The sequence below is a fragment of the Hyperoodon ampullatus genome (genome assembly GCF_949752795.1).
Source record: "Hyperoodon ampullatus genome assembly, chromosome: 9".
NCBI lineage: Eukaryota > Metazoa > Chordata > Mammalia > Artiodactyla > Ziphiidae > Hyperoodon > Hyperoodon ampullatus.
The window spans coordinates 46,838,866-46,863,790 of NC_136922.1; the positions used below are offsets into that span (position 1 = coordinate 46,838,866).

Below are 24,925 nucleotides of genomic sequence, written 5' to 3' on the forward strand. Positions count from 1 at the left end.
AATTGTGTCAATTGCTATTATTACTGTATAATACCCTATAATTTTAAAAGCTGTGAATATAAATTATTAGTGGTAAAATTAATATATTTTAAATCAAATAATCTTCATGTTTATTTTTATTAAAAAATAAAACTATCACTTTTAAGACTACTTTAAAGGTTCTACTTTAAAATGGTACTCAGGTACTTTACCTTTAGAAATGGTCTGGAAAGTTTCTTGATTCAGTCACCAAATATATATTCAGCACCTGCTTTGTACCAGGTCACCAGGTGCCTATCACATAATGGTGATCAATGTAGACATTGTCCTCGAGTCCCTGGAGATACCCACCTGAGGTATCCTGTGATGAAAGAGCTACCATTAATGAGTCAGCATTATTCCCAACTCCCAGTTACCTACCTGGTAACTACAACTGCATGAATTATCTGAGATAAATTAATATGTGAATACCTTTCCCTGGTTAAAATAGGATATAGTGATGCTTCAGGTTAGAGGAAGGGGAAATTTTGATTCCACTATTTTTAATGTAGCTGTATTAAATTTTAAAACTTTCTGTATTATTATCAACTAATATGTAGAATAACATTTCTGAATCTTCCTGACCTTCCCTCCATCCCTGAATTACTGCACGGCTTAGGGGTGGATGGAGGATTGCTGGTGTACATATGCAATAATAAAAAGTTGAAAGGTTGTCAGTGGGGATAGTTGTTTAGGCTGTGTCACAATTTCCTAGATTGGATCTCGGAACAGAAAAAAAGGACATTAGTGGAAAAGCTGGTGAAATCTGAATAACATCTGTTGTTTAGATAATAGGATTGTATCAGTGTTAATTTCATATTTTTAACAAATGTATCATATTATGTAAGATGTTAGCATTAGGGGAAGGAGAGTGTAGAGTATATGGGGAAGTCAGCTTCAAAGGACCATAGGAAAACAGTAAGGCAAATATTATCCCCTTTCCACCCTGCGTGTTTCCAGACTTCTTCCCACTATGGTCAGTTTGTGAATGCCTTGAGAGGAGAGGAGTTCTACCATTCGACTGAGAAAAATACTAGGATGGTAAGTCTGCTGTAAAATCATGATATACAGTACTGTCGTTTAGGTCCTTTGGAAGTAAAGAATGGATATTGTAGCATCTTCTCACTTGCCTGGAATTTTCAAAGGTGTTTTCTTACGTGAAAGAGTTAATCCCGCTATTGGTGTTTTCCCACTGACAAATTTTAACCAAATAGTTTGAGTGGTTCAGAGATTCTCTTTTACTTTCATAGGTGCAAACACAAGTTCGCCTTGCCAAAAAAAGCTTTGACAAATTGAAGATGGATGTGTGTCAAAAAGTGGATCTTCTGGGAGCGAGCAGATGCAATCTCTTGTCTCACATGCTAGCGACATACCAGGTAACCAAGTGATGTTTGATGCAGCAGACCAAGAATGTTACAAGGTTTAGATAACAGAAAAATGGTGTTTGAGCCCAAAGTATGGTTTGGGCATAATGAAGTTCAGATTGCCTTTCTCATAATTTACTTCCCACATCTCTCTTTTTTAGCATCCTACAGTTAATCAAACCAAATGTTAGCTATTCCCTGTATATACACTGTAATTCCCCACTTCCCTGCATTTATTTAGGTGGTTCCCTCTGCCTGCGTGCTCTCCCTCTCCACTTGTGCCTTTCCAAATTCCACTCTGAGGTACCAGACAGAGTGTCCCCTCCTTCAGTAAGCCTCCGCTGAACTCCCTTAGCATTGTTGCTGTAATTCTCATGGCATGGTCACTTCCTCACCAGGTTGCCATAATTTAATGAACTTGCTTTTGTCTCCTCGTTGCCTGTCAGTTCCTTCAGAATGGCCCTCGGCATCCATCAGCAGTACTACTGAGCACCAACTGAGGGTGGGAGGCAAACTCTGGGTGTTGTAGAGAATATACAGTGGATAAAACCAGACTTCCTGTCCTCAAGGAACTTAAAATTTAGAAAGGAAGTCAGAGACAGTAACATCTGACTATATTTTCTCTACCTCAGGGGCAGAACAGGGTGTGCTAAGTGAAATGAGATCTACAAAATCCAATGGAGGCTTGAAGAGGGAGAAATGGAATCAACTGAGGGAATCACAAAAGTCCATTGTTAATGAGTAGCCCTGGGTTTTGGAGGATGGATCAGATGGGACAAGTACAAAGAGAATGGAGAGGAGAATGTCCCAGGTGGTGGAGCAGCATGAGCTGTAGGGGGACAGGGAGCCATTAAGTTTGGCTGAAATACAGGGTGTAAGTAGGGGCATAGTAGGAAACAAGGCTGCAGAGGTAGGTCAAAATCGTGTTTTAGAAAACCTTGAGGGGGACTTCCCTGGTGGTCCAGTGGTTAAGGCTCTGCGCTCCCAATGCAGGGGGCCCAGGTTCGATCCCCGGTCAGGGAATGAGATCCCACATGCTGCAACTAAGAGTTCACATGCTGCAACTAAGATCCAGCGCAACCAAATAAATAAATAAATATTAAAAAAAAAAAAAAAAACTTTGAAAGCCACAGACGGGCACACTTCTCTAGGACCCCTGATTAGATCTGGGCATTTAAAATGCTAATAGCTTCACTGTCTTTCTTTACAGACCACTCTGCTCCATTTTTGGGAGAAAACTTCTCACACTATGGCAGCCATCCATGAGAGCTTCAAAGGTTATCAGCCATATGAATTCACTACGTTAAAGGTATGAGAGCTAGAGAGGCCGTTAGAAAATCTTATAAAAAGTAAAGATTTGTTTCTATCACCAGCAATGTCTATTGAAGCAAGCATCATTATTATAACAGACTCTAAATGTCAGAGAGAATTATGCCCCCTAGTAGGGTCTTTTTTACCACATCAGTATTCAATGCAACAATAAGCCACAGCCATCCAAAAACACAGGTTGAACCTTGGTACTTGTCACTGGGAGATGAATTGTGGTGAACTTGAGCCTAATGATTGGCCCTGCTCCTTTAAAATACTTGTTTGACATTGCTAAAGAGAAAGTTGTGCAAGTCTAGTACACTTTACTACTTTTTACTTATTAAATTAAAATATACTCACTTAAGAAGGCATTTTCCTTTCTTCCCTTACTTCTAACAAATATCATTTTATTCTGTGAGTACCATCCAATATAGAATATGATTTTTTCCTAACACTACAGTCATATTTTCTAATTGAAGAAGCAACATTAAACTCAATGATTTCTTAACTCAAAAGGAATACATGCAAAATGTCAGGTTCTCAGTATTACAACTGAAGGTGGAATCATTTTGCTCTGTAATGGTTGCTGAGGGTGAATACATATCGAGATATGGAAGTGATTTGGGTTCTAAAAGGATTTTCAGAATGGTGACAGAACACAGGGTGCTTTGTTGCAAGGTCATATCTCTGAAAGGAAAAGACCAGGAAAGAACTAGTTAAACTTCACCTTGAAATTACCTTGCTTTTAATTTTTCAGGCAGTTTGTAAGTAGGTCTCATCACTTTGCTTGACAAAACATTAAGAAGATTTTTCTTTTTTCTTTTGCCTTAAAACACCTCTTTGATTTTGAGATGCTTATAATGTCACTGCATCTACAAAAGTACTAAGACAGAAACACTTTAAGACCATGGCCCTTTAATTGGAGGTCCCAAGAGGAACGCAAGACAGTCCCCTCACCTTGTTATGTACCTGACCTGACCCCAGACAGATCCCCTGGCCATCGAGTTTGTTTTTCCTGATCCCCTTGTCAGTTGGTCACTTACTCTTTCATTGGTGCTTGCTGACATGCCGCATAGTGTAAACAGTTAAACTATAAGCACTTGAGGGGACGGACCTTTTATTTCTTGTGCATCGTCCTTGGTCCAGCCAGATGTTCTACACACAGCGAACCCGCAGCCTTCCTTATCACACTGGCTATGTTACAGCTGTTGGTAAGGACTGCGTGCCTTCTCTGTGATTTACTGCTGCTTTCGGCGCCTTAGGAAGCAGCTATCCCGACAAAGGCAGATTGATTAAAGTTATTATAACTCACACTACTCACATTTCTTACACAGGCCTGAGCAGAATCCCATGGATTAATCTTTGGTAAGGCAGCAAGTGTCAGGTTTTAGGGCATAAATGTGTGTCAGAGTTTATATTATAATAAATACAAAGGTTATCAGTCATTTGAAAGACAACTGTACATAACACAAGTTGGCCAGATGGAAGATGAGATAATGCCTATCTCAGATACAGTTTTAAAGAGGTTCAGATTTGAGTTAATTGCATATAAAGTACAGTATAAAATCATGAAATTGAAGTTGTGCCACAAGCATAGAAGAATCCTATGTGTATCCCTGGCCTTCTGTGCTGAGGAAAATATGACTCCTTAAATTTTGCTGTGATATTTTTCCTGCAGAGAGGACCAAGCTGATTATGCTAGAGGCTTTCTGGGCAGAGAATTTAGTGAAAGTTTGATGGCAGTGCTTCAGATATAATTCCAAATATTTTGGGCAGATGATTGCCCATTGCCTTTTTTTTTTTTTTTTTTTTTGTGGTACGTGGGCCTCTCACTGATGTGGCCTCTCCCGTTGTGGAGCACAGGCTCCGGACGCGCAGGCTCAGCGGCCATGGCTCACAGGCCCAGCCGCTCCACGGGATGTGGGATCTTCCCGGACAGGGGCACGAACCCGTGTCCCCTGCATCGGCAGGCGGACTCTCAACCACTGTGCCACCAGGGAAGCCCCTACCCATTGCCTTTTACATCCCCCAAGCCTTCCTTAAATTATGGTTTAAGTAACAGTTTATAGTTCCATTGTAATATAAATTCGGTAGGAGTAATAATACATCTGTTAAGGTGTAATAAGATTATAATAATGTTAAGTGTCCAGAAGTCAACCAAATAAACTATGCTTTTATTATCTCTTTAGAATGCTATTCATCTAGGCTTTCAATGATGACATGTTATATTAGAATCTGAAGCTAGTAGCTAATTACTTTCTTTATATGGACTCAAACCCGTGTCATAGAACACTGTTATTACCCAGCCCATTACTGCACAGATGGAGGCACGTTGCATATCATATTGTATGCCACAAACTATGAGAATGAAAACCATGAATACCTTATGTATCACAGTCAAGCATGGACTATAACCTTACTTACCAACCCTCTTGCACTAATAATGTTTTAAAAATACAAGTCTTTTATATAAAAGATTTTGGCTTGATCAAATCATCTTTCAATACATATAGTTACACATATGTGTACACACATATGTATATATATGAATGGCACTGTATATCAATAATGAATATTTTGAAATTTAATTAAATATTTTCATGATTTACTTGTTCTTTGGATTTACCTAAGCAAATAGCCCCTTAAATGCCTTTTGGGATGCTGGCTGGAAAGAAAACATTGTCTTTGGGGAGGTGTGCCAAGCTCTGTTAATGAAAAGCAACCCATTTGCTTTCTTTGCTGCGGGGCGTAGTCTGAGTGTGTTGATAATTGTGCTATTGCAGCTGTATTTCCTGACTGTTAGTTTTATGCTTGATGAAGGATGATAATTAATGTGTTAAACACTCAGTGCATCCTGTTTGGAGGGAAGAGTCTTTTGCTGCAGAATTACAGAGATGTAACTCGTGTTCCAGAAGTTCGTTTTATTTCTAATGAGCCTTTCTCTAGAAAATATGCGTAATTCTTTCTTGTATAATATTTTTATTATACAAGTGAATGAGTCTTCACCTCACACAACTTGAAATTTTTCCAAGTGACTATTTTGACATTTTAGGAATATTTTGTGGTACTATTTTATGTGACAACAGCTATTACATTTTTATTCAGGCCTGACTATATTGATTCTACGTTTATTGACATATTCCTTCATCATTCTAATTTCGTGATAAATACATTTTTGTAGCATTTTAACTTTATGGAAAACTTAGCCTTGAGATTTAAAGTTAACAAAAAAATTTTTAATCTAATAATTGTAACAGCTGAGTTGAAAGTTGAAAGACTATCTTTTGAGTGGTTTCCCATAAAAGAAGCAATTCCCTAATCTCATATTTTCAAGCAATAAATATGTATTGGTTCATTACAGTGCTACTAACATATATATTTTGCATGAATTATCATTAGTGTGTTAATTTTATACTGATTCCACATCATTCGGGAATGTCTTTTACATGGTAGAAATTATCAAGTCATGGGGATAGGAATGGAATGTGACTAGCCCTATCTTGAAAGCTGTTTTAGAGAAAGTAATTTAGACTAAGAGTTTAAAACATTTTTTTTTTTTTGGAAAAAAACTAAAAGAAATGCTTTCTATAGGAAAGCAGTACCTGTCTTAAATTACCAGCCTTCAGATGTGGTCATGTTTGCTTCATCCTTTCAGGATGTCACTTACTTACACATTTCCCCACATATCCAGAACAGGCATCAGGAAAAAAAAACATTTTTTAAGAAAAAAAAAAAAATAGCCCTCAGGAGTCAAGTGGCTTTTCATTGGAAAATCTAAAATTCTGTTTGTACCAGTAGCCTTTTCTCCCCTATCTGGCGTGCTGGCACATCCACTGAGTTGGATGTCTTTATGGAAAAGTGAGCATTGGGCCCTTTGAAGACGTGGACACGCTCCTGGGGGCTGGTTGAAGGGAAGGCATGTCCTTCTGCACTGGTATTTGTGAAGAGATGAGGACCTATATTGAATGGCAATGGTCAGTAGCAGAGTGTAGTCCTGTGATGTGCCCCACTGCAGCGTTTTGGGGAGGAAAGCCGGTTTTTGACTCTAGTTATGGGATAAATCAAAGCATGTGGGAGCACAAGGCCTGGAGCCAGCCAGATCTGGCTCTAAGTCTAGCTCTGCTCAGCCGTGTGGTGGTGGTGGTTGTGAGTGTGGCAGCCTTGGTGGTGGCACCAGGAGCTCCATGGGCAGGGATGAGGGTAGGGTAGGGATGGACTTATTAAACATTCCGTAGTGGGTCCAGAAGACAGCCATTGGCGGTATCGATACAGAAGGGTTTGTTGCGGTTGTCAGGTTCTGGAGCCCAGCTTCAGTTACTTTCTTATGCACCATTTTCACCCTAGGTTATTAGTTTTGCACAGGCAAGGCTTTATGGCAGTTCAATAGGAGGTCTCACTAACCTTGCCCAGGGAAACCCAACCTCCTCCCTCCCTACTCCCCCAGACGCTCTGGCAGCCCTTCTGCCCTGCAGACCCCGGTCTGGGCTCAGGTCATTCCCACCAGGGATAGGAGAGGGCAGGGCCAGCCTGCACCCCAGAAAAGCAGGAGGGTGTCCCACCCCTGTAACAGGGCTAATTCTAAAAAATGCACTTTGGCTTTGCAACTGGCTCTTGGTCTGTGCCAAGATTTTAACTCTAAGGAAACCTGAATTTGAAAACCTAACTGTGCATGTTCAAAAATAACCATTGAAATGGATGTGCCAATGTTCCCTCTTCTCTCTCCTGGGGTCTAGGACTTAGCACTGTTATATGGAACATCGTTCTACAGACTCAAATGCTTTTAGCTCTCACAGTTCAAAAAACATCTTTTTCTAAATTTTGTTTTTCTCAAATTCGTATGCCTCACAGCCTTCTTCCACCCACCCCATTTCTCAGTTAATCACTTGAACATTTACCGACAAGCCACATGGCTCTGTAGTTACTTGCTTTGAAAATAAAGCCATAATAGTTTTTATGAAAATTGGGTAAATATCCCTGCAATGCAATTTTAGTTGCCAGTCCCAACATGGCAATTACTCATGGTGAACACCCAGAATATCCTTTTAGACTTTCAAGTTTTTTCTCAGTGTCTTTACTTTACACAGCATTTAGCAGAATGATGTTTTTCCCCGAGCTGCTCCAGGCCAGATCATTGCCAACAGCAAATTGGGATGCATCCAGGTCACTGGGAGAGGAGCGGTAGAGAGACTGACCGTGGCTACCACTGAAATCTGAGCTATTTCAGATTGGATGGGGACAAACCCAAGTGTGGCTGGTCATCCATTCATCCTTGATGACTGACATTGGTTCTTCAGGGCAGCTGGTAGCCCAGGCCCTGTTCACAACAGTAAGATGCTTCTCTCCTCACCACCTCTTCTTATTTTCTACCTCTTCCTTGAGGGAAAAGGAAAAAATATTATCCTTGTATGTTATTTATTTATGCCAGGCGCTCTGCTAAGGGTGAAGTGCAATAATGTCTAGAAGAATTTGTCATGGTACGTGTGACTCTAATGTACCAAGGTTGGGTCTTATAATGAATAATACGTTAGGTTCACATTGACATACAGAAAGTGCATATATTTTAGTTAATCCTCAAAGTAGCCTTGGGGAAGTGGGCATACTTGTTCTTGTTTCCATGTTTCAACTGAGGAAACTGAAGCTCAGAAAGGTCTAGTAATTTGCCCAAGGCCACAGGCCCAGTATGTGGAAACAGGGATGCTTATGCTTCTTTCACTCTGCCTTGTGGCACTTCTTTCAGGTGGCATTCTGGCCGTGAGGCAGGAGGGTAGAGAAAGCAGAATCGCCACCTTTAAAAAGTACAGCTATAAATTTTCAATTAAAAATAGCACTTTAAAGTATTTGCTTGAAGGTGAAAAGCATCTTTTATATGTCAGTCCTCGGATACCATGAGCCTTCCTTTAGAATTTGAAATGAAGTCCTCTCCATCTCCTTGGCACTTCATATGAAAGGGGAATTCAGTAAATATTCTTGGCCTGGCTATTCAATACAGTTTCTTAACTAGTTGTAGAATTGTAAAGACCTGGATTTAAATATTGCTTCTACTTGTTAATGGTTGAATGGCCTTAAGCAAATTACTTCACCTCCCCTGATCTCCATGTCCATGTCAGGAAATCAGAAAGACAGTGTTTATCTGGGTTTTGAGAGATGTATGAAACATGGAATGCGGTACCTAACACAAAATGAGCCCTTAAGACATCTAATTCGTTTTAGATCTTTAAAAGTCATTGTTAAGAAAGCACTTTTTGAGTGCTTACTGTGAGCTTGGTACTCTGCAAAGGCATTATCTCAGTTAGTCCTCACAATGTCCCAAGAATGGTTTACTTGTCTCCTTTGTTCTGATGGGTAAACAGAGGCTCCTCGGGGTGAAGACCCTTTTCCATGGCACAGCACTACGTGAACTATTTCCGAAGTCCATCTCTTTCTAGTACACTATGATGCCTTCCCAGTACTAATTTTCCATCTTTTTTTTTTTTTTTTTTTTTGGTTGTGCTGGGTCTTAGTTGTGGCATGAGAATTCATAGTTGCGGCATGCACGTAGGATCTAGTTCCCTGACCAGGAATCGAAGCCGCATCCCCTGCATTGGGAGTCGAATTCTTAACCACTGTGCCACCAGGGAAGTCCCCATCTTATTTTAAAGAATAGATTGTGTTTATTTTTCTCTAGTTTTACTGTTTAACTTTTTTGTTCTACAGTAGAATTCAGGAGTACCTTCTGGTCCTAGATTAATTTGTGTTCCTTGTACAGTGCCTTTATAAATTTATAGCTGCATGGGTGGGGAGGACATGTGAGCTAAATGTCCATAAATTATGTGGCTCATACACATCATCATGGCCTCTGCTTTTTATTCCTCATGTGCTACTAATTATACAATCACAAATATACACAAACCCAACTGAGTTCAGCAACTTTTAACCATGCCGTGCTATTTTGAGCACTTTTATTTCCTTTTATAAACAATTATTTGGCACCTTTATATACATATCATGTAATTAATGGGAAGTAGCCTAAGAAAATTAAAAGTAATAAAGATTAGAGGAAACATTACCCAGTTGTCAAAGTTAAACATTAAATTTAGGTCGTTAGATGAGGGCTGATTGCTGTCCTTTTGCCTGTGAAATTTGTTTTGCTGAGTAGTTTTGCTTTCATTCAGATGAATGTTGCTGTTGCTTTTATTTTCCTAATACAGGAAGTAGTAACTCCCTTTATTATATTAAGCTGTTTCCTTTCTAAGACACTTTTGCAAGCTCGGTCTGTAAGTTTCCTCTGTCACGCTGATCTTACATATTGTGTGTGTGCTTCCTGAAACCATTTAAGCATTGATGGAAACTATTAGCATGTCAGTGCAGCCTTAACAGAGAAAGGTTACTTGGTCTAAAAACATTCCCTCCTTCACAGAGAACCTTTCAGTCTTATATGATGTTGTATTGCTTCTAATTCATAGTGATTTTCACAAGCAATTTTAATGAAGGGCCTAGAAGGTTTGGGGTTTAGAAACAGAATGCTTTGACGTTTTATTTCTGGACATGGATTTGAACATGGCTTCCATCAGCCAGTGATTCAAACTACTTCCATCTGATGGCTGCCTTGTCTGCACAGTCAGAATCTCTTAGATTCATTTTGCCTGAGCAGATGTTCACGTCACACAGAAGATGCTGTCACCTCTGACTTTTAAGGATGCTATAGGGTTAAGTGTTTTCAGCTGAGTTTTGGACTTTAATCTGAAGAATTCACCTCTACCCCCCTGCCTCCAGTTGGGCCTTTATAATCAAACCTTGGAAAACCTCGTGATTCACCATGTAGAATATCCTGTATCTGACAGTCACACCCGGGAACTGATTTTGAAGGAGGAAAGCAGACATGATTTGTCCTCCATAATGTTTCAGAGTTCCTCTAAGCCTCTTTATATCTTCAATGTGTACCATCTTTTGTAAGAAACAAGTTCCATATGTGGTGTTGCAGGGTTTTTTCCCTTGCTCTGTAGAGGAACATATAGCTTAGTTTGATCTAAAACTCTCTCTTGCTTCAAGAGACGCCTTCTGAAAATGTTCTAAAATTGATTGTGGTAATGATCACACAACTGTGACTATATTGAAAACCATTGAATTGTACATTTTAAATGAATGAATTCTGCGGTATGTGAATTATATCTCAGTAAAGATACACACACACACACACACCCCACACACACGAGTCCCCATAGTTCAAAATTCTAATATTTAATAAATGAGCCCATGTGCTCAGTATTAATTTTGCTTATGATTTTATAAGGCTTTTCATATTATTCCCCTAGCCTTTGAATTTCCTAGCTAAAGAGCTCTAATTTTTGCAGTTTAACCTTAGGTACATTAATTTATCAACCAACAGGTGCATACACAGCACCTCTCTTGAGTGGCAACAACAAAATTGTTTTAAGGACAATGGTAATAGTAGGAAGGAAGGAGTGATTGTCACAGGAATTATTAATAATAAAGTAGCAATTGGAACTGCAGCCATTCTGTTGGTGAAGCACAATAGTGACTTAACCGTGATGGTGGTGACAGGGGGCCAACAATTGATTGCCTGCTAATGGCCCAACAGGGGCAGGGGTTGAAAAGAAGGAATAAGTGGTTTACATCACAAAGGGTTTGTCTGAGAGCTGCTGGAGTGTGGTTCTGAGGGGAGGTCAGGCTAGAGACAGAAGGGATGATAACCATGGAGCTGTCAAGGGCATCTCAGGGGCTTAGGCGAGCACTGTGGCAACTAGACATGGCCGGCTGAGAGCAGCTGTCCTGGCCCTGCCAGTGCTGATTGATACAAAGGAAATGAAGAGAGAAGATAACTGAGCAAACCAGGAGGCCTGAGCAAAGCGTCACAGAATCTAAAAGCAAGACTTGGAGCCAACGGAGCCTTCTCTGGAAATTCTCCTGGCTTCACTTTGACCAGGGCTGGACCACTCTTTAGAGAATAAAACTGCTGGAAGTGGGGTGTGTATGAGTGTGTGGGTGAATACAGTGCCGTGATTGGCAGCTCAGTTGAAAAGAGTAAGTCCTTGACATCTGTTCAACTAGTCCTTGTGGTTGCACATTTCCAAAATGCACACACACACACACACACACACGCCCAGCTTTTACCAGATGCCTTTGGGTGTACACACACGCACACACACACACACATTATATACATATATATATATATATATATATATATATATATATATATATATATATGAAGAACACCAAGACTATGGTCCATATTCCAATTGCTTCATTTGTTCCAATGCTGTCCTTCATAGCATTTCCCCCTCCAGCCAAGAATCATAGAGTCCATTTAGTTGTCATGCAGTAGAGAGACAGAAAGAGCAAAAGAGTATAAGGAAACTAATGGGGGCAAAATGTTAAGTATTGAGGAATGTGGGTAAAGGAACATTCTCCCTGTGTGACCCCTGTTGACCTCTTTATCCCAGTCTCATGAGACTTGTCCTGTTACCCACTACTCTACAGCCGAAACAAGCCAAGCTGTTCCTACCGCTAGGCCTTTGCACCTGGGGCCCGTGGTTCTCCTGAGCTGCATGTGGATGGCTCCTTCCTGCCATTTAGCTCTTAGTTGAAATATCACTTCTAAGAGAGGACATTCCTGCTACCTGCTACCTATGACCCAGTCACTTTCTATCCCCCTATATCAGTTCTCTGCCTGGATCCATCACTAGCTGATAATTTTGTCTGTCTTGTGCACCATGTATCCCCAGCACCCAAAACAGCCCCTGGCCTTCGTATGTGCTCAAACACTATTCACTGACTGAATGTACTAATCTAAATGTCCAGAAATAGAGAATCATTAAAAATGATGGCAATGCCTTATGGATGTGGTTTAAGCAAGAAAATGCTTCAGAATCCTAATCAGGGGACATATATTCAAAGAGAACATTTAGCCCTACCTTAGAATATTGGCAATATAAATTAAACATTTATATTTTTTAAATTCAATATTAAATGTTTAAGATATATAAAATCTTTTTTATATTCTGCACTCAAATTGTTTTGATTATGAAATACCTACATAAATTAAATTGGTTAAGAGGACATCTATGCTCTATAAAAATATCTACTATACAAACAAGGATTCCAATTGTATAAGTCATATGAGTAAGAAAAAAAACAGAAAGGAAATATTATAAAAATAATAACTATTTTAGGGAAATGGAATTATGAGTAATTTTTCCTCTTGTACTTCCCAAACATTCTACATGTGGTTTTATTACTTTTCTAATTTAAAAAATATTTTTAAAAGACAAAACATAATACAGGATATGTATAATGAAATACTAATAAAACTGTAAGTGCAGTTTGGAGATGGAAGGACGTTCTTGAATTTGGCATGCTCAGTGAATGACACTTTATGGAAAATGGTAGTAACTGGTCTGGACTTTGCAGAGACTGATAGGACTTTGAGGATAGACAGATAGGTAGAGAGAGCTTTTTAGGTTAAAGCAGCAGAATGAGCAAAGATAGGAAGGGAGCAACTAACACACAGGAGACCATGAGGAGAGAAGCCTAATTGAACGGAAGGATATGTGAGGTTAGTGGGAATGCACTCTGGAAGAGTAGGATAGGGTCACATTTTGGAAGATCTTTTAAATTGGTCAGAGAAGTTTAGACTAGAAATGGAAGGAAATAAGAAACTACAATGGGTTCTTGAGAAAAAGGGTAACGTGATGGCCTGGGTGTTATAGGAAAATTATTCTAGCAGGAGGAGTGATACCAGTGTCCATCTGGTGTCCATGGCAGACACCAAAACCAATCACAGCTCCACTCTGCCAAGACTCAGCCTTCAGACCATCTTCACCCAGCCCTCTGGTCAGCCATCAATAATCAGTCCGAGTTGGCATATGAAAAGTTATTGCCTCCTCTGTGTGTGTGTCATACTAGAAAAGTGAAGAATGGGGAGGAGGGAGACAGGAACAGAGATGTGAAGACCCAAAGGATGAGGACTTGGATTTTAATAGTTCTGAGAATATAAGCAGGATACGTATCTTGAGATATTTCTTTTTTGTTTGTATTATAATTAGGCCAGAAATAGAGATCCTTTTGTATAACTCATTATTCAGCTGTTACAGGAATGCTTTGCTTCTTCAGGCTTTGTCACTGGTGTACAGTTCCTTGGCACTTTAAAAAAAAAAAAAAAAACCTTTCCTTAAATATTTAATAAAATTTAAGAACAGTCACTCCAAGAAATTATGGGCCAAAAAAAGACTCTCACCCGTTTTTAACCTACAAAGATTTGGATGCACCTGCTCTGTCCACTCGTGGGAGTTAACTTGTCAGAATATGTTAAGTCACTATTTTGGGTTGGAAAAAAAAAAGGGTTTGTTTCCTCTTGTTTTTTAAAAATAAGCTGTTTTATATTGCAAAATAGCAAACAAAATTAAAAATAAAATTGTCTCATCTTTGGGGGAGAGAAAGCTTCTACTCTGTCAGTGTGTGGGCTGCAAGCAGAACAGAATGTTTATCTTAGCTGCATGTTAAAGATGGAACATAAAGTTAGCAATAGCCAAAATGCCTTCTTTTGAATAGCTTATCACAAAAGGGAAAAACATAAATCTAGTGGCAAAACAACTCTCCTTTATAAGCTAGTATTTCTTGGATAGGTCTGAGAACATCTAAAATTTCATTTCTGTCAACTTGTTTGGTTCAGGATTACCTCCCCAAACCTCTAATTCAGGGTTTGATTACTGGGACCAGTGACAGTTGAAATTTTAATTGATCTTTCATTTTCTTTTGTTTTCTTTCCTATTATCCTGATCAAGAGCTTACAAGACCCTATGAAAAAGCTGGTTGAGAAAGAAGAAAGGAAGAGGATTGCCCAGCAGGAAAGTGCAGAGGCCTCAGTGGAGGAACCAAGTCAGTAAGTCACAGCTCCTTCTCTTGGCAAACCTTTCTTCCCACAGGTAAGGCCACCGCCATCCTCGCTGACCAAGTCTGCCGGGGTTTCTGACACGGGGTGATTGCTTTACTTCCTCACTTCTCTGAGTGGATGTACTAAAATTTAGGCCAAACTCCTCCCCTCACATATTCCTGCTAGGCCAGGACTCACTTATCCCAAGAAGAGACCCCTTTCTGGGGTCTTAGGAAGGGCAACTTGTGAGGAGTTGACTGGGGCAAGAGAGGGCAAAGGTCCCCAGTGCTCCCTGGCCTCAGCCCCAGCTTCCTGCTCTCTGAGAGTTCTGCACCCCATCTATTCCTTTTGTCACCATTAGTTACAAGATCCTGTCCTAGATAGGAAATCCCCAGCTTTTCTCTCATAGAAGGAAATAACTTATTAGCTTACCTCACAACACATGTAGTACTCGGGTGTTATGATACACAAGTGTTGGGTCTTGACATTTTGTTTCTACATGCAGACTTTCTGTTTCCTCCTCTGTGAAGCGGAGAGCAGCTCTGAGCGCAGGAAGTGACTCTCCATCATCATTTCTTGCCTCTTTACAGAGAAGGCTCCTCCAGTCATTTTTAAACACTGAGATGAACTTTTCAACATCTATGCTGCATGATTCCTCATCTCATACAGCAAGGAGGAGGTTTACATGTGAACCTATGTCTTTTTCTGTTGAGATGTCATAGCCCGTGGGAATGGGGTTAATCTTGAGCTGGCTAACCTAGTAGATTACCTTACCTCCATTTGCTCTTCCTTTTCCACACAAAAAAGTTTAGATGATGATCTTGTGCTACAACAGGTTTACACTTTTACTGTTTCTAAATCAGGTTTTAAATATATCTTTTTTGTCTGACGGAGGTATTTACCACCAAGAGTAGCCTTCTTTAATTTTATTTTTTTATTTTATCATTATTATTATTATTTTTTTTTTTGCGGTACACGGGCCTTTATGACCTCTCCCGTTGCGGAGCACGGGCTCCGGACGTGCAGGCTCAGCGGCCATGGCTCACGGGCCTAGCCGCTCCGCGGCATGTGGGATCTTCCCGGACCGGGGCACGAACCCGCATCCCCTGCATCGGCAGGCGGACTCTCAACCACTGCGCCACCAGGGAAGCCCGCCTTCTTTAATTTTAAAGCAAATACTAGAAAATTTCTTTAGTGCAGAACAGAGACAATTTTTCACTCTAGGAACAGCTATAGAATGTGCTCTGAATCTAGTACAATTGACTATTTTAGGGGGAAGCAATTTAACCTATTCCTGGTAGCAATGGTGAGCACCTACTGTGTATGAAACACAATGCCAGGTGCTTTATTCATGTTATCTCAACTCATTCTCATGATGACCCTCCATGTGATTAATGTAGGCATTTCCCTGTTGTGTTAATGATGGAAGTGAGGCTCAGAGAGGTTAAGGGACTGCCTGTGGCCCCTAGTATAGTAAGAGGCAGGGCCTGGAGTGAGTTCTGGTGCCTTCTTTTCGCCCATATATGTTACTGCAATCAAAATAAAGCATTAACTTTTTAGAGAGGAACCACCGAAGATTAGTTCTGGGTGGTTAGTTTTAATTAATTTCATATTTCTTCATTATTTTTAGTACTTCCTTTTTTAAAGCTCAAAAAGTATAACCTAGTAACTAGTTTAAATGACAATGAAATTTAATAAGAATTTTGTTCATAAATGGCAGATAAAGTGAACCACTTTGCTAGGAGGGGGATTCAGAGGCACCAGCTGAATCTCAGGGTGGTGATGTATCTGCGCCATGATCTTACCCATGAATAGTGAGAGTTCAGTAGGTGACAGTCTTGTGGATTTGAGAATGATCCTGCTTTCAGCCTTATGTAATTTAGCTAACCTCCTGAGGTATCCTCTCCTGTAACACCAGGAATCAGAATAAACACCTGCTCGTCTATCAGTTTTTTAACTATGTTTTAAAAGTGATAACTGTAAGTATGTATCTTTGTTATACATAACTGCCCACCTAGATATTTACAGAATATGTGCCTTGGCATGAAACTAAATTCAGATGTTAAGATACTACTAACCAGTTTTAGTACAGGGACAGAAGAAAGCCAGCAAATTTATTTCTTCTTCCAAAAATATATAGCATGTAAATGACTGTATGTTCATATTGTGTGTGTGTGTATGTACAGTAATAGATATTGTACAGAAAATCTGGTTCTATCATAAGTATAACATTTTCAGAACAACATTACTAAACTTTGTTTTTTAATTTTAAGGTTAATTTCATTAGAGGATGAAAACCAGCACAAGGAATCCTCTAGTTTTAAGAGTAAGTTTCGATTTTTATTTAGAACTGCTTCTGAAATACTGCTGCACAACAGCCAGCTCATTTTCTTTTTTGGTAAACTTCTTCTAGACCTTTTTTTCCAATTGAGAAAATTCTATATTAATTTGCTTCCTATCATTTAAGTTTTTTTTTCTTTTTTTTAATTAGTTTCTGCTTTATAACAAAGTGAATCAGTCATACATATACATCTGTTCCCACACCCCTTCCCTCTTATAACAAAGTGAATCAGTCATACATATACATCTGTTCCCACATCCCTTCCCTCATGCATCTCCCTCCCTCCCACCCTCCCCATCATTTAAGTTTTAAATTTTCAAATATCAGTGCTGTTGACCCTGTAGCGTTATTGAGAGAGGTTATATATTTTGAACTAGAAAACAGCATCATTAGTCATTTCAGCAGCAGCCTGTCAGGGGAGCATCACAATTGATACTATTTCTTTTACAACAGGTGATAACATTTCTGCTATTACCTTTATGAGTTGTAACTGCCATTTGGGCTGTAGAGTTGGTTGTAAAGAGATTACATGATGACATCAGGGGAGTTCGATTTTGGCTGTGTCATGGGGTGTGTATTGGTCATGGTTGGGAACAGATGGGAGAGCTCAGACACTGCTCTTCCAGGTGGTTCCTGGGCCTGCTCAGTACTGAGTGACAGCAGATCCCTCTGGCGTACTGACCCTCGTGTGGTTGGAAGAGGAATCAGAGCACTGGTGGACCAGACAGTGTGCTGTGAAGGGCTTGTCAGCTATTCCTGCCTTCTGCTATTACAGCCCATTCGTTCACTGGTGGTTCTCGCATGAGGAGCACGGGGTAGGGTAAAGTGTGACAGAACTCAGGATGGAAAGCTGAGCCTTTCACTGGAACTCAAATTCTTGGAGATGCAGGGGAAAGTTTTATAGGTGATAGGAAGAGAACTCAAACTACCCCAACCGCCTGTTCAGCCTGGCCCTCTCGGAATGTATCTGCCTCTGCCCTTTGCTGGGGCAGCCTTTCCAGGAGACAGGAGGTGGCAGATTACACCCTGGAACTCCCCCTTTCTTCCATCTCTTCCCTTCACACTCTGTCTTCCTTCCATCTTCCTTCCTACTTTTCCAACCACATCACCTACTTTATTCTTCTCCCATTTACTGCTTCCTTTGCTTTTCCCCCATCTGTCTTTCAACAGAAAAAAAAAAAAAAAAAACTGTCACCTTTTGCCTCTACAGCTTGGCTTCCTGTCATCCCTTCATGCTTGTATGCCTTCACTTACTCATGTACTTGTTCATCTGTTCAGCAGATGTTAATTGAGAGCCACCTCTGTGGTGGACACAGCACAGGGCTCTGGGCCCGTGGTGGTAGACCCTTCCAGGATGGGGCTTACAGTCAAAAGGGGAAGCAGGTGGTAACCTAACAATTACACAAGTAACTGGGCAACTCCAACTTGGGTGAGGGCTGCAAGGGCGATGGGCCTGTGTGTTAGGGTGACTTCACCTGTTTGAGGGCATTGGGGAACTGGCTAAGTCAAGGCTACTGCAAGACCTATCAAAGCAAAGGAAACAGCCTGGGCAAAGACTATGAGCCAGGGAAGACCAGGGGAAGGTCAGAGAAACAATGTCCTAGAGGTTGACGGAGGGAGTAAGTGGTAGAAGAAGCCAGAGAGGCAGGCTGGCCATGTAAGAGTCTCTGACTGTATTGATCCACACCCTCCAGCCTCAGGATCATGCAGGACCGACAGCACGAATCCTGTGGGAATCTAAGTAATTGAATAGAAAAATTTTAGTTTTGTGGGAAAAATGTAAACTCCAGTTGATTCTATTTCTATTCAAATTATCAATATAGATCATATATTTATACAACATGCGACAGTACAGGGGGATCAAATTTTCTCTTTGTGCTGTATGTTCACTTGCTTGTGGTAGCTGCATAATATTTTGAGATCGTAAATGTTGATTTCCTTATTTTATATATACACAGAATGGAATCCATTATAATGAAGTGCCATCTGTCTTTTATTCTGGGACCTGTAGAAAGTCTAATGTACCTATGAGCAAACCAAGTTTTAAGGCTGTTATATTGTGCGTACACACGCACACGCACACACACACACACTTTATCAGGCAGAAGGTACAAAGAGTTCCCATATATGCCCTGCCCCCGCACATGCATAGCCACCCCCACTAGCAACATCCCCCGCCAGGGTAAACAATCAATGAACCAACACTGACATATCATTATCACTCGAATTCCATAGTTTCCATTAGATGTTGTACAGTCTGTAGGTTTTCACAAATGTTTAATGCCATGTATCCACCACATGCAGAGTAGTTTCACTGTCCTAAAAATCCCCCGTTGCTTCACCTATTCAACTTTCCCTCCCCCAAACTCCTAGCAACCACTGATCTTTTTATTGTCTCCATAGTTTTGCTTTTTCCAGAATGTCATATAGTTGGAATCACGCTGAATGTAGCCTTTACAGGTTGGCTTCTTTCACCCGTAATCTGCCCTTTTATTTTAGCCAGGCCCACGTGGCTGAGGTTCCTTAGCGCACCGTCACTCGATCTTCCAGTACTTAAGTCACACATTTGTCCGTAGAAGGAGAATTGTTGATCAGTGTCATATAGTTTTCTACCAAACAAAACAAGGATTCAGGGCTGTTAACTCAGCATTCCTTGAGAGCCAGCAGCTTGAGTAAATTATCATCTGAGGACCCCTGCTTCTGCGTGAGTGAGTTTGTGGATACCATTTCTTCCTGAAGCCGTGTATTTACCTTAGCGTTAGTATATGAACACACACACCTTTCTGAATTGGTGATAACCAAATGCATGTATTATATTTACAGCTGAAGATGAAAAAAGTGTTTTATCTGCCTTAGACAAAAGCTCTATACATAATGCATGCTCAGGTAATCTAGATTAAGGAAAACAACTCAATTTTAGTAATTTGACTCAAACTCCTTACAAAATGAAAATGACTCAATTTTCTTTTCTTTCTTCTCCTCTAATGAACCTATAGGTGAACTATTAGACATGAAACTCGAGGAAGGTGGTAAGATTTATGTACTTCTTTGGGGTTATAATTTGTTTAATATTTTAAATACTGTTGTTTCATGCAGGAAAGTATAATTTTTATCTTTTGAATAGCTTTGCATTCCCAAGCAGTTGTTTTTAGGTGACTGTCATTTGTCTTTATAAGTGATTTCAAATATGCTCAAGCACAAATAGTATGTGTAGATCTGTCATCTTTAGTGTAATTACATAATGTTCAAACTACTAAAACTAAAAGCTATTATGTCAGAGGTTGAATGCTGGAGTAGAAAAATACCATGGCTTTCAGAATCAGACAGACCTGAATTTAAATATTGTTCTCCTATAAATGATCTCTATGGCCTTAAGTAACTTGCTTCATACTTAAGCTCTTTTAGCCTCAGTTGTTCTCATTTGTAAATTGGAGCCAGTAGCAACAGTCTTGCTGGGTTATTGCCAAGATTGGAGATCAAGTATGCAAAGGGCCTTTCATCGTCTCTGACACAGGGACACTCTCCAAACGGTAAGCAGAGATGGTAGGACTAGAAATGTTGCCCTGCTGGGACTTCCCTGACAGTCCAGTGGTTAAGACTCTGCGCTTCCACTACAGGGGTCGTGGGTTTGATCCCTGGTTGGGGAACTAAGATCCCACGTGCCGTGCATAGTGTGGCCAAAAATAGGTAAATTTTTTAAAATAAATAAATAGATTATAAATTATGAATTTAGGCAATTTTCAAAAACAGAAAAATCTAATTAAAAAAAAAAGAAAGAAAGAAATTTTGCCCTGCTGATGTACTGTGCTTATCTTCATTGAACCTTAGTTAAATGCACAGGGAAAGCTTGCCTGGCCAGGTCCCACACCCAAGTTCACCAGACCTAAAATCATTTACTAAATAACCCCCCACAAGAGATTCCAGAACTATGGATTTGGATGAGACATGCCTAGTCTTAAGCGATCCCAAGAAATTGAGTGTGTTCAGCTTGGTCATAGCCTTTGCTTTCCATCCTACCCCTGAGATTCTCAGCTAAATTCTAGAGCATCCCTTGCCCTGGGTGGCTGGCATACCGTCTGCCCTGGTCTTACAGGTTTCTTACAGGACTAGAAGTGGGCCAAGATCATCCTGCTGGCCCCAGTTACCTAGGGCTGATGATTTTCTCTACTCACTCTTTGCTTGATTTGGATTTAATTCCCAGAGTGTGAGAGGAGAAAGTCTGGAAAACAGAGGACATTGGTTAAAGTTTTTTCAAAATTGGAAAGGCATCACAACTCTAGCACTAAGTTTCCAAGGCTTTAAAAAAAAAAAAAAAAAAAAGTTTCCAAGGCTAAGGCATATAAACTTGAGGGCAGAAACCCACTTTCCTTATGAATTTTTCATTCTAGGCAACACACTGCAGTATTTCATGAATGTCCATGCGTATTTATCAGAATGTCTACTTATTTGTAAATACTGAAATCACACCAGGTTATGAAAGTAAAAAAGCAAATAATTAATGCAGATTGCCATTACATGGCCTATATTTTCATAAAAATGTTTCTCCCTTGGCTTAAGGATAGAATATTTTGATGAAATAAAAGTGCTTTTAAACAAATTATTTTTTGGAGGGGGAAATATTTCAGTCTTACAAAGGTGAGAGAAGGATAATAATGTAACAAGTAATAGGTACCCACCACCTAGTTTTAGCAAGTCTTAACCTTTAACAAATTATTTATAATTATACATAAGCTTCAATTTATTTTGATAGGAATATGATTTATCCTATTCCCAACCTCTTGTTTATATAGTTTGCTCTTTGCTTTTATTATCTCCTATTTAATTTCATTATTTTAATAAACATAATTTTTGAATTAGGTGGTATATTCACATTGGTGCAAAAATCAAAATGATATAAATGTATACAGTAAAAAAAACAAAAGCAAACCTCTCACTCCCATTGCTGCTGCCCACTCTCCTCTCTATTCCATCCCTTAGTGCATCCCTCTAGTGTTTCTTTACACAGACACAAGCACATTTGAGTCTATAGTCTCGTGTTTCCCTGCTTCTTCAAAAAAAGTTTCTTGGTTTTGGATTTGGACTTTTTAAAACTTGGTTATAGTGGTACAACACTAACCCAGTAGCCATGCCTTTCTTCACAGAATTAAGTCAGAAATGCTAACTGCCCAAGATACAGGCCTACTTTCATGAGCTTCTTCTAATGCATATGCCAAGACATGTTGGAATAAGATTGATATCTTTCTACTTATTTAAAACAACTTCCACACCTCATTGGTTTATAGTTACAATCTTTGTTTCATAGAATTGCGGCTCATATACTTTTTTTTTTTTGAGCACTCAGTTTAATTCTGAAAATGAAGAGATGAATGTGCTCTTCCTCAAAATGTGTACTCGTTCTCAGGCAGAAAAATTGATTTACAAATTTTCTTGGTTAAATGCAGTGTCACATAATTTCTCCTTTCCCTTTATCTCTGCCAACCCACAAAGCCCCCCTTGAGTCACCAGCCGTGCTTTCCCTCTATCTGCCTCTTCTGCATCCGCAGCCCCAGGGGTAGCATCAGCTTAAAAATTAACATGGCCACGAGTATAAAAATATTCTCTCAGTGTACAGAGAACTTGCGGTGATGGAAGAAAAGAATACTCTTAATTAGTTGACTTCCAAATGTGTGCCCTTCGGAAAACTGCCAGAAGGCCCAAATCCTGAATTAAAATACTGATTATAATATGTAAGACATTAAACAATCAAGAAATAAAAAGAGCCTAATCCAGGGATGGCTGACTTTATAGGACTGGGGGAGCTGTAAGCTCTAGCACCCTGCTGCTTGGAGGCTGGTTCACTCCCAGTGGTGATTCTGTTGGACAAGTCATGGCTAAGCCCTGGTACAGTGTTATCAGAGAGTAGACCGCTTCTGTCTACGGCAAGGACACAATTCTTCAGGAGCCGTGGCCCAGAAAATCACTCCGACTCAGTGTCCTAATGAAATGTGTTTTCTCCTACTGAATAGATAATGTAATGGAAAACCAATATTTGGCCAGTTTATACAAACATTTTAAATGAAAAAGAAACTGTGACATTTTGAGATACTTGAAAGTGGCTCTGAAATCACCTTGTGACCACATGTGACAGTCCTTAGTCTCAGTTCACGAGTTATAACATGTAAAGTCTTGTATTCCTCAAAGTTGGGCCAAGAAAAATAACTCTCAGATAACTGAACAGAAAGTGGTGGGATAAAGCAGAAGAGAGTTACATGAATTCAGCTCACCTAAATCTCCTAACTCGGCCTTATCCAAAATATCCCTCTCTAGGACTAACTGGACCAATTTTAAAATGGTTTAATTGTTCATATCACAATGAAAATGTTTGTCTTTGGCTGCTTCCTTAGTTTCTATCTCCAGACTTGCGATTCTAAATTCTGGCCAATTAGCAAATGACTGAGACAGACACTCACTCACTAGCTCCCATATGTCTGGGTGAGAAGCTTTAGCCTGTAGCAGTAATATGCATTTCTGTCCCTGCACCCAGGTCCCGCCCAGTCATTCAGAGCTGTCTCCTGTACTTACCTATATATATATATATATATATATATATAGCTAACTAGGGATCCCATTGCTTCCTCACAGCCATGTGTCAAACACTAAGCTCATTATCTTTTCTCATAAACTTTCCCTTCTCCCTGTCTCCCTCAGTCTCCTAGGGAGAAAACTGCTGGCTTGGTTCCTTTCATGAGATAATGGTGTACTTTAAAACCAAATACTGTTCTTATTTGATCACCTTATAGTCTGTAGTGTTTTACGTAGCTTTACCCCTGCTCCAGGTATCAAGTTGTCCAGTAATATTGCTTGCTTGTTAAGCTCTAATGCTACAATGGAGGAGCAGGCTCATCAAAAAGTATTTTTTGAGTGCCTACTCAGGGTCTAGCATTGTTGGTTTTTTTTTTTTCTCTGATGGGGGAGGGGTTTTTTTGTTTTGTTTTTTGTTTGGTGTGTGTGTGTGCGTGTGTGTCCCAGAGAGTGGGCAGGGTGGGTTTTCCTCCATCTGCTATTACTATCCATGTCTTTTTTCACCAGAAGGGAGTTTTCAGAAGCAGTATTCTTGAATTCCAAACAAGTACAATTTGTTACCAGAGCCTTTTATAATGAAGACTATTTTTCTTGTTAGACATCTTCGTAAGGTGGTTTCCTACCCAAGTGTGAGGATAGTGTTGGTGTTTGGGGCTTTTCATGTGTGTTTCAAGCGTGTGGCCTTTACAATTAGTCATAATGTTGAGAGTGGGGACCAGGGAGCAAACCAGAGTGTCTTCCTGTTTCACACACAGATGAAGGGAACTTCTGTGACATTTATCTGCTTGTTTTCCTGTGCTCTCATTTTGGGTCTGTGTAGCTATGTTTCCATCTTCTGTGTTCCTAATTTCTGCTGAGGTCATGAACCTCGGTATGATTTCAAAAATATCACCCGAGTGGGCTGTCACCTGGCTCCTACATTAGCTTTCTGTCACCCACACTCAGTCTGAACTTGAGAGCTTCCTCTGAAGGTCAGTTTTCACTCATTGAAAACTCACTGGGTCAGAATCACTGTTCCTAGGGAATGTTTTCCCAGAGGCATAGGGTTTTTATTTTTGAATCCTTGGGCAGGGCAGGGCAGGGTAAACGTGCTGAGTGGGTCTGTCATCTCGACCATTCTGCCATGGTGCCTGCAGCTGTGAGCTTTGCCTAGCTACCAGTGGAGCCATATGACCTTAGAAACCCTACAAACTTTACAAAACTTAAATATTTGTTTATATATGAGATCCTTAATAGGCTCTGAAGTGAAAGCAGTGTGGTGCACTGAAAAAAACAACTTGACCTGTAAGCCAGGGGTCTCCAGCCAGATAATTTATAACTAATAAAGTATATGACCTTGAGGTCACCTAGCCTGGGTGTATTTTTCCTCATCTGTAAAATGAGTTAGAGGAGATGATTTATACGATCCCTTTCAGTTGAGTATGACTCTTCTCTTTGGGCATCTCATTGGTAGAAAACAGC

At 40.0% G+C, this 24,925-nt stretch overlaps 1 protein-coding gene across 6 annotated transcripts in view; it reads left to right on the top strand.

The window, feature by feature from the left end:
- The window catches only part of ICA1 (islet cell autoantigen 1), a gene marked incomplete at its 5' end in the record, with an annotated part of 145,549 nt that overhangs the window by 102,793 nt on the left and 17,831 nt on the right, over window positions 1-24,925 (top strand). For 2 of the 6 annotated variants that reach the window (XM_079711480.1, XM_079711481.1), the window contains 6 exons: window positions 1,269-1,394; window positions 2,593-2,691; window positions 14,474-14,571; window positions 16,836-16,888; window positions 19,727-19,789; window positions 19,900-19,932. In XM_079711480.1, the coding sequence (XP_079567606.1) occupies window positions 1,269-1,394; window positions 2,593-2,691; window positions 14,474-14,571; window positions 16,836-16,888; window positions 19,727-19,789; window positions 19,900-19,932 (472 nt within the window). The remainder of the gene's footprint in view (window positions 1-1,268; window positions 1,395-2,592; window positions 2,692-14,473; window positions 14,572-16,835; window positions 16,889-19,726; window positions 19,790-19,899; window positions 19,933-24,925) is intronic. The other 4 variants (XM_079711485.1, XM_079711482.1, XM_079711483.1 and 1 more) reach the window with 2 other exon arrangements.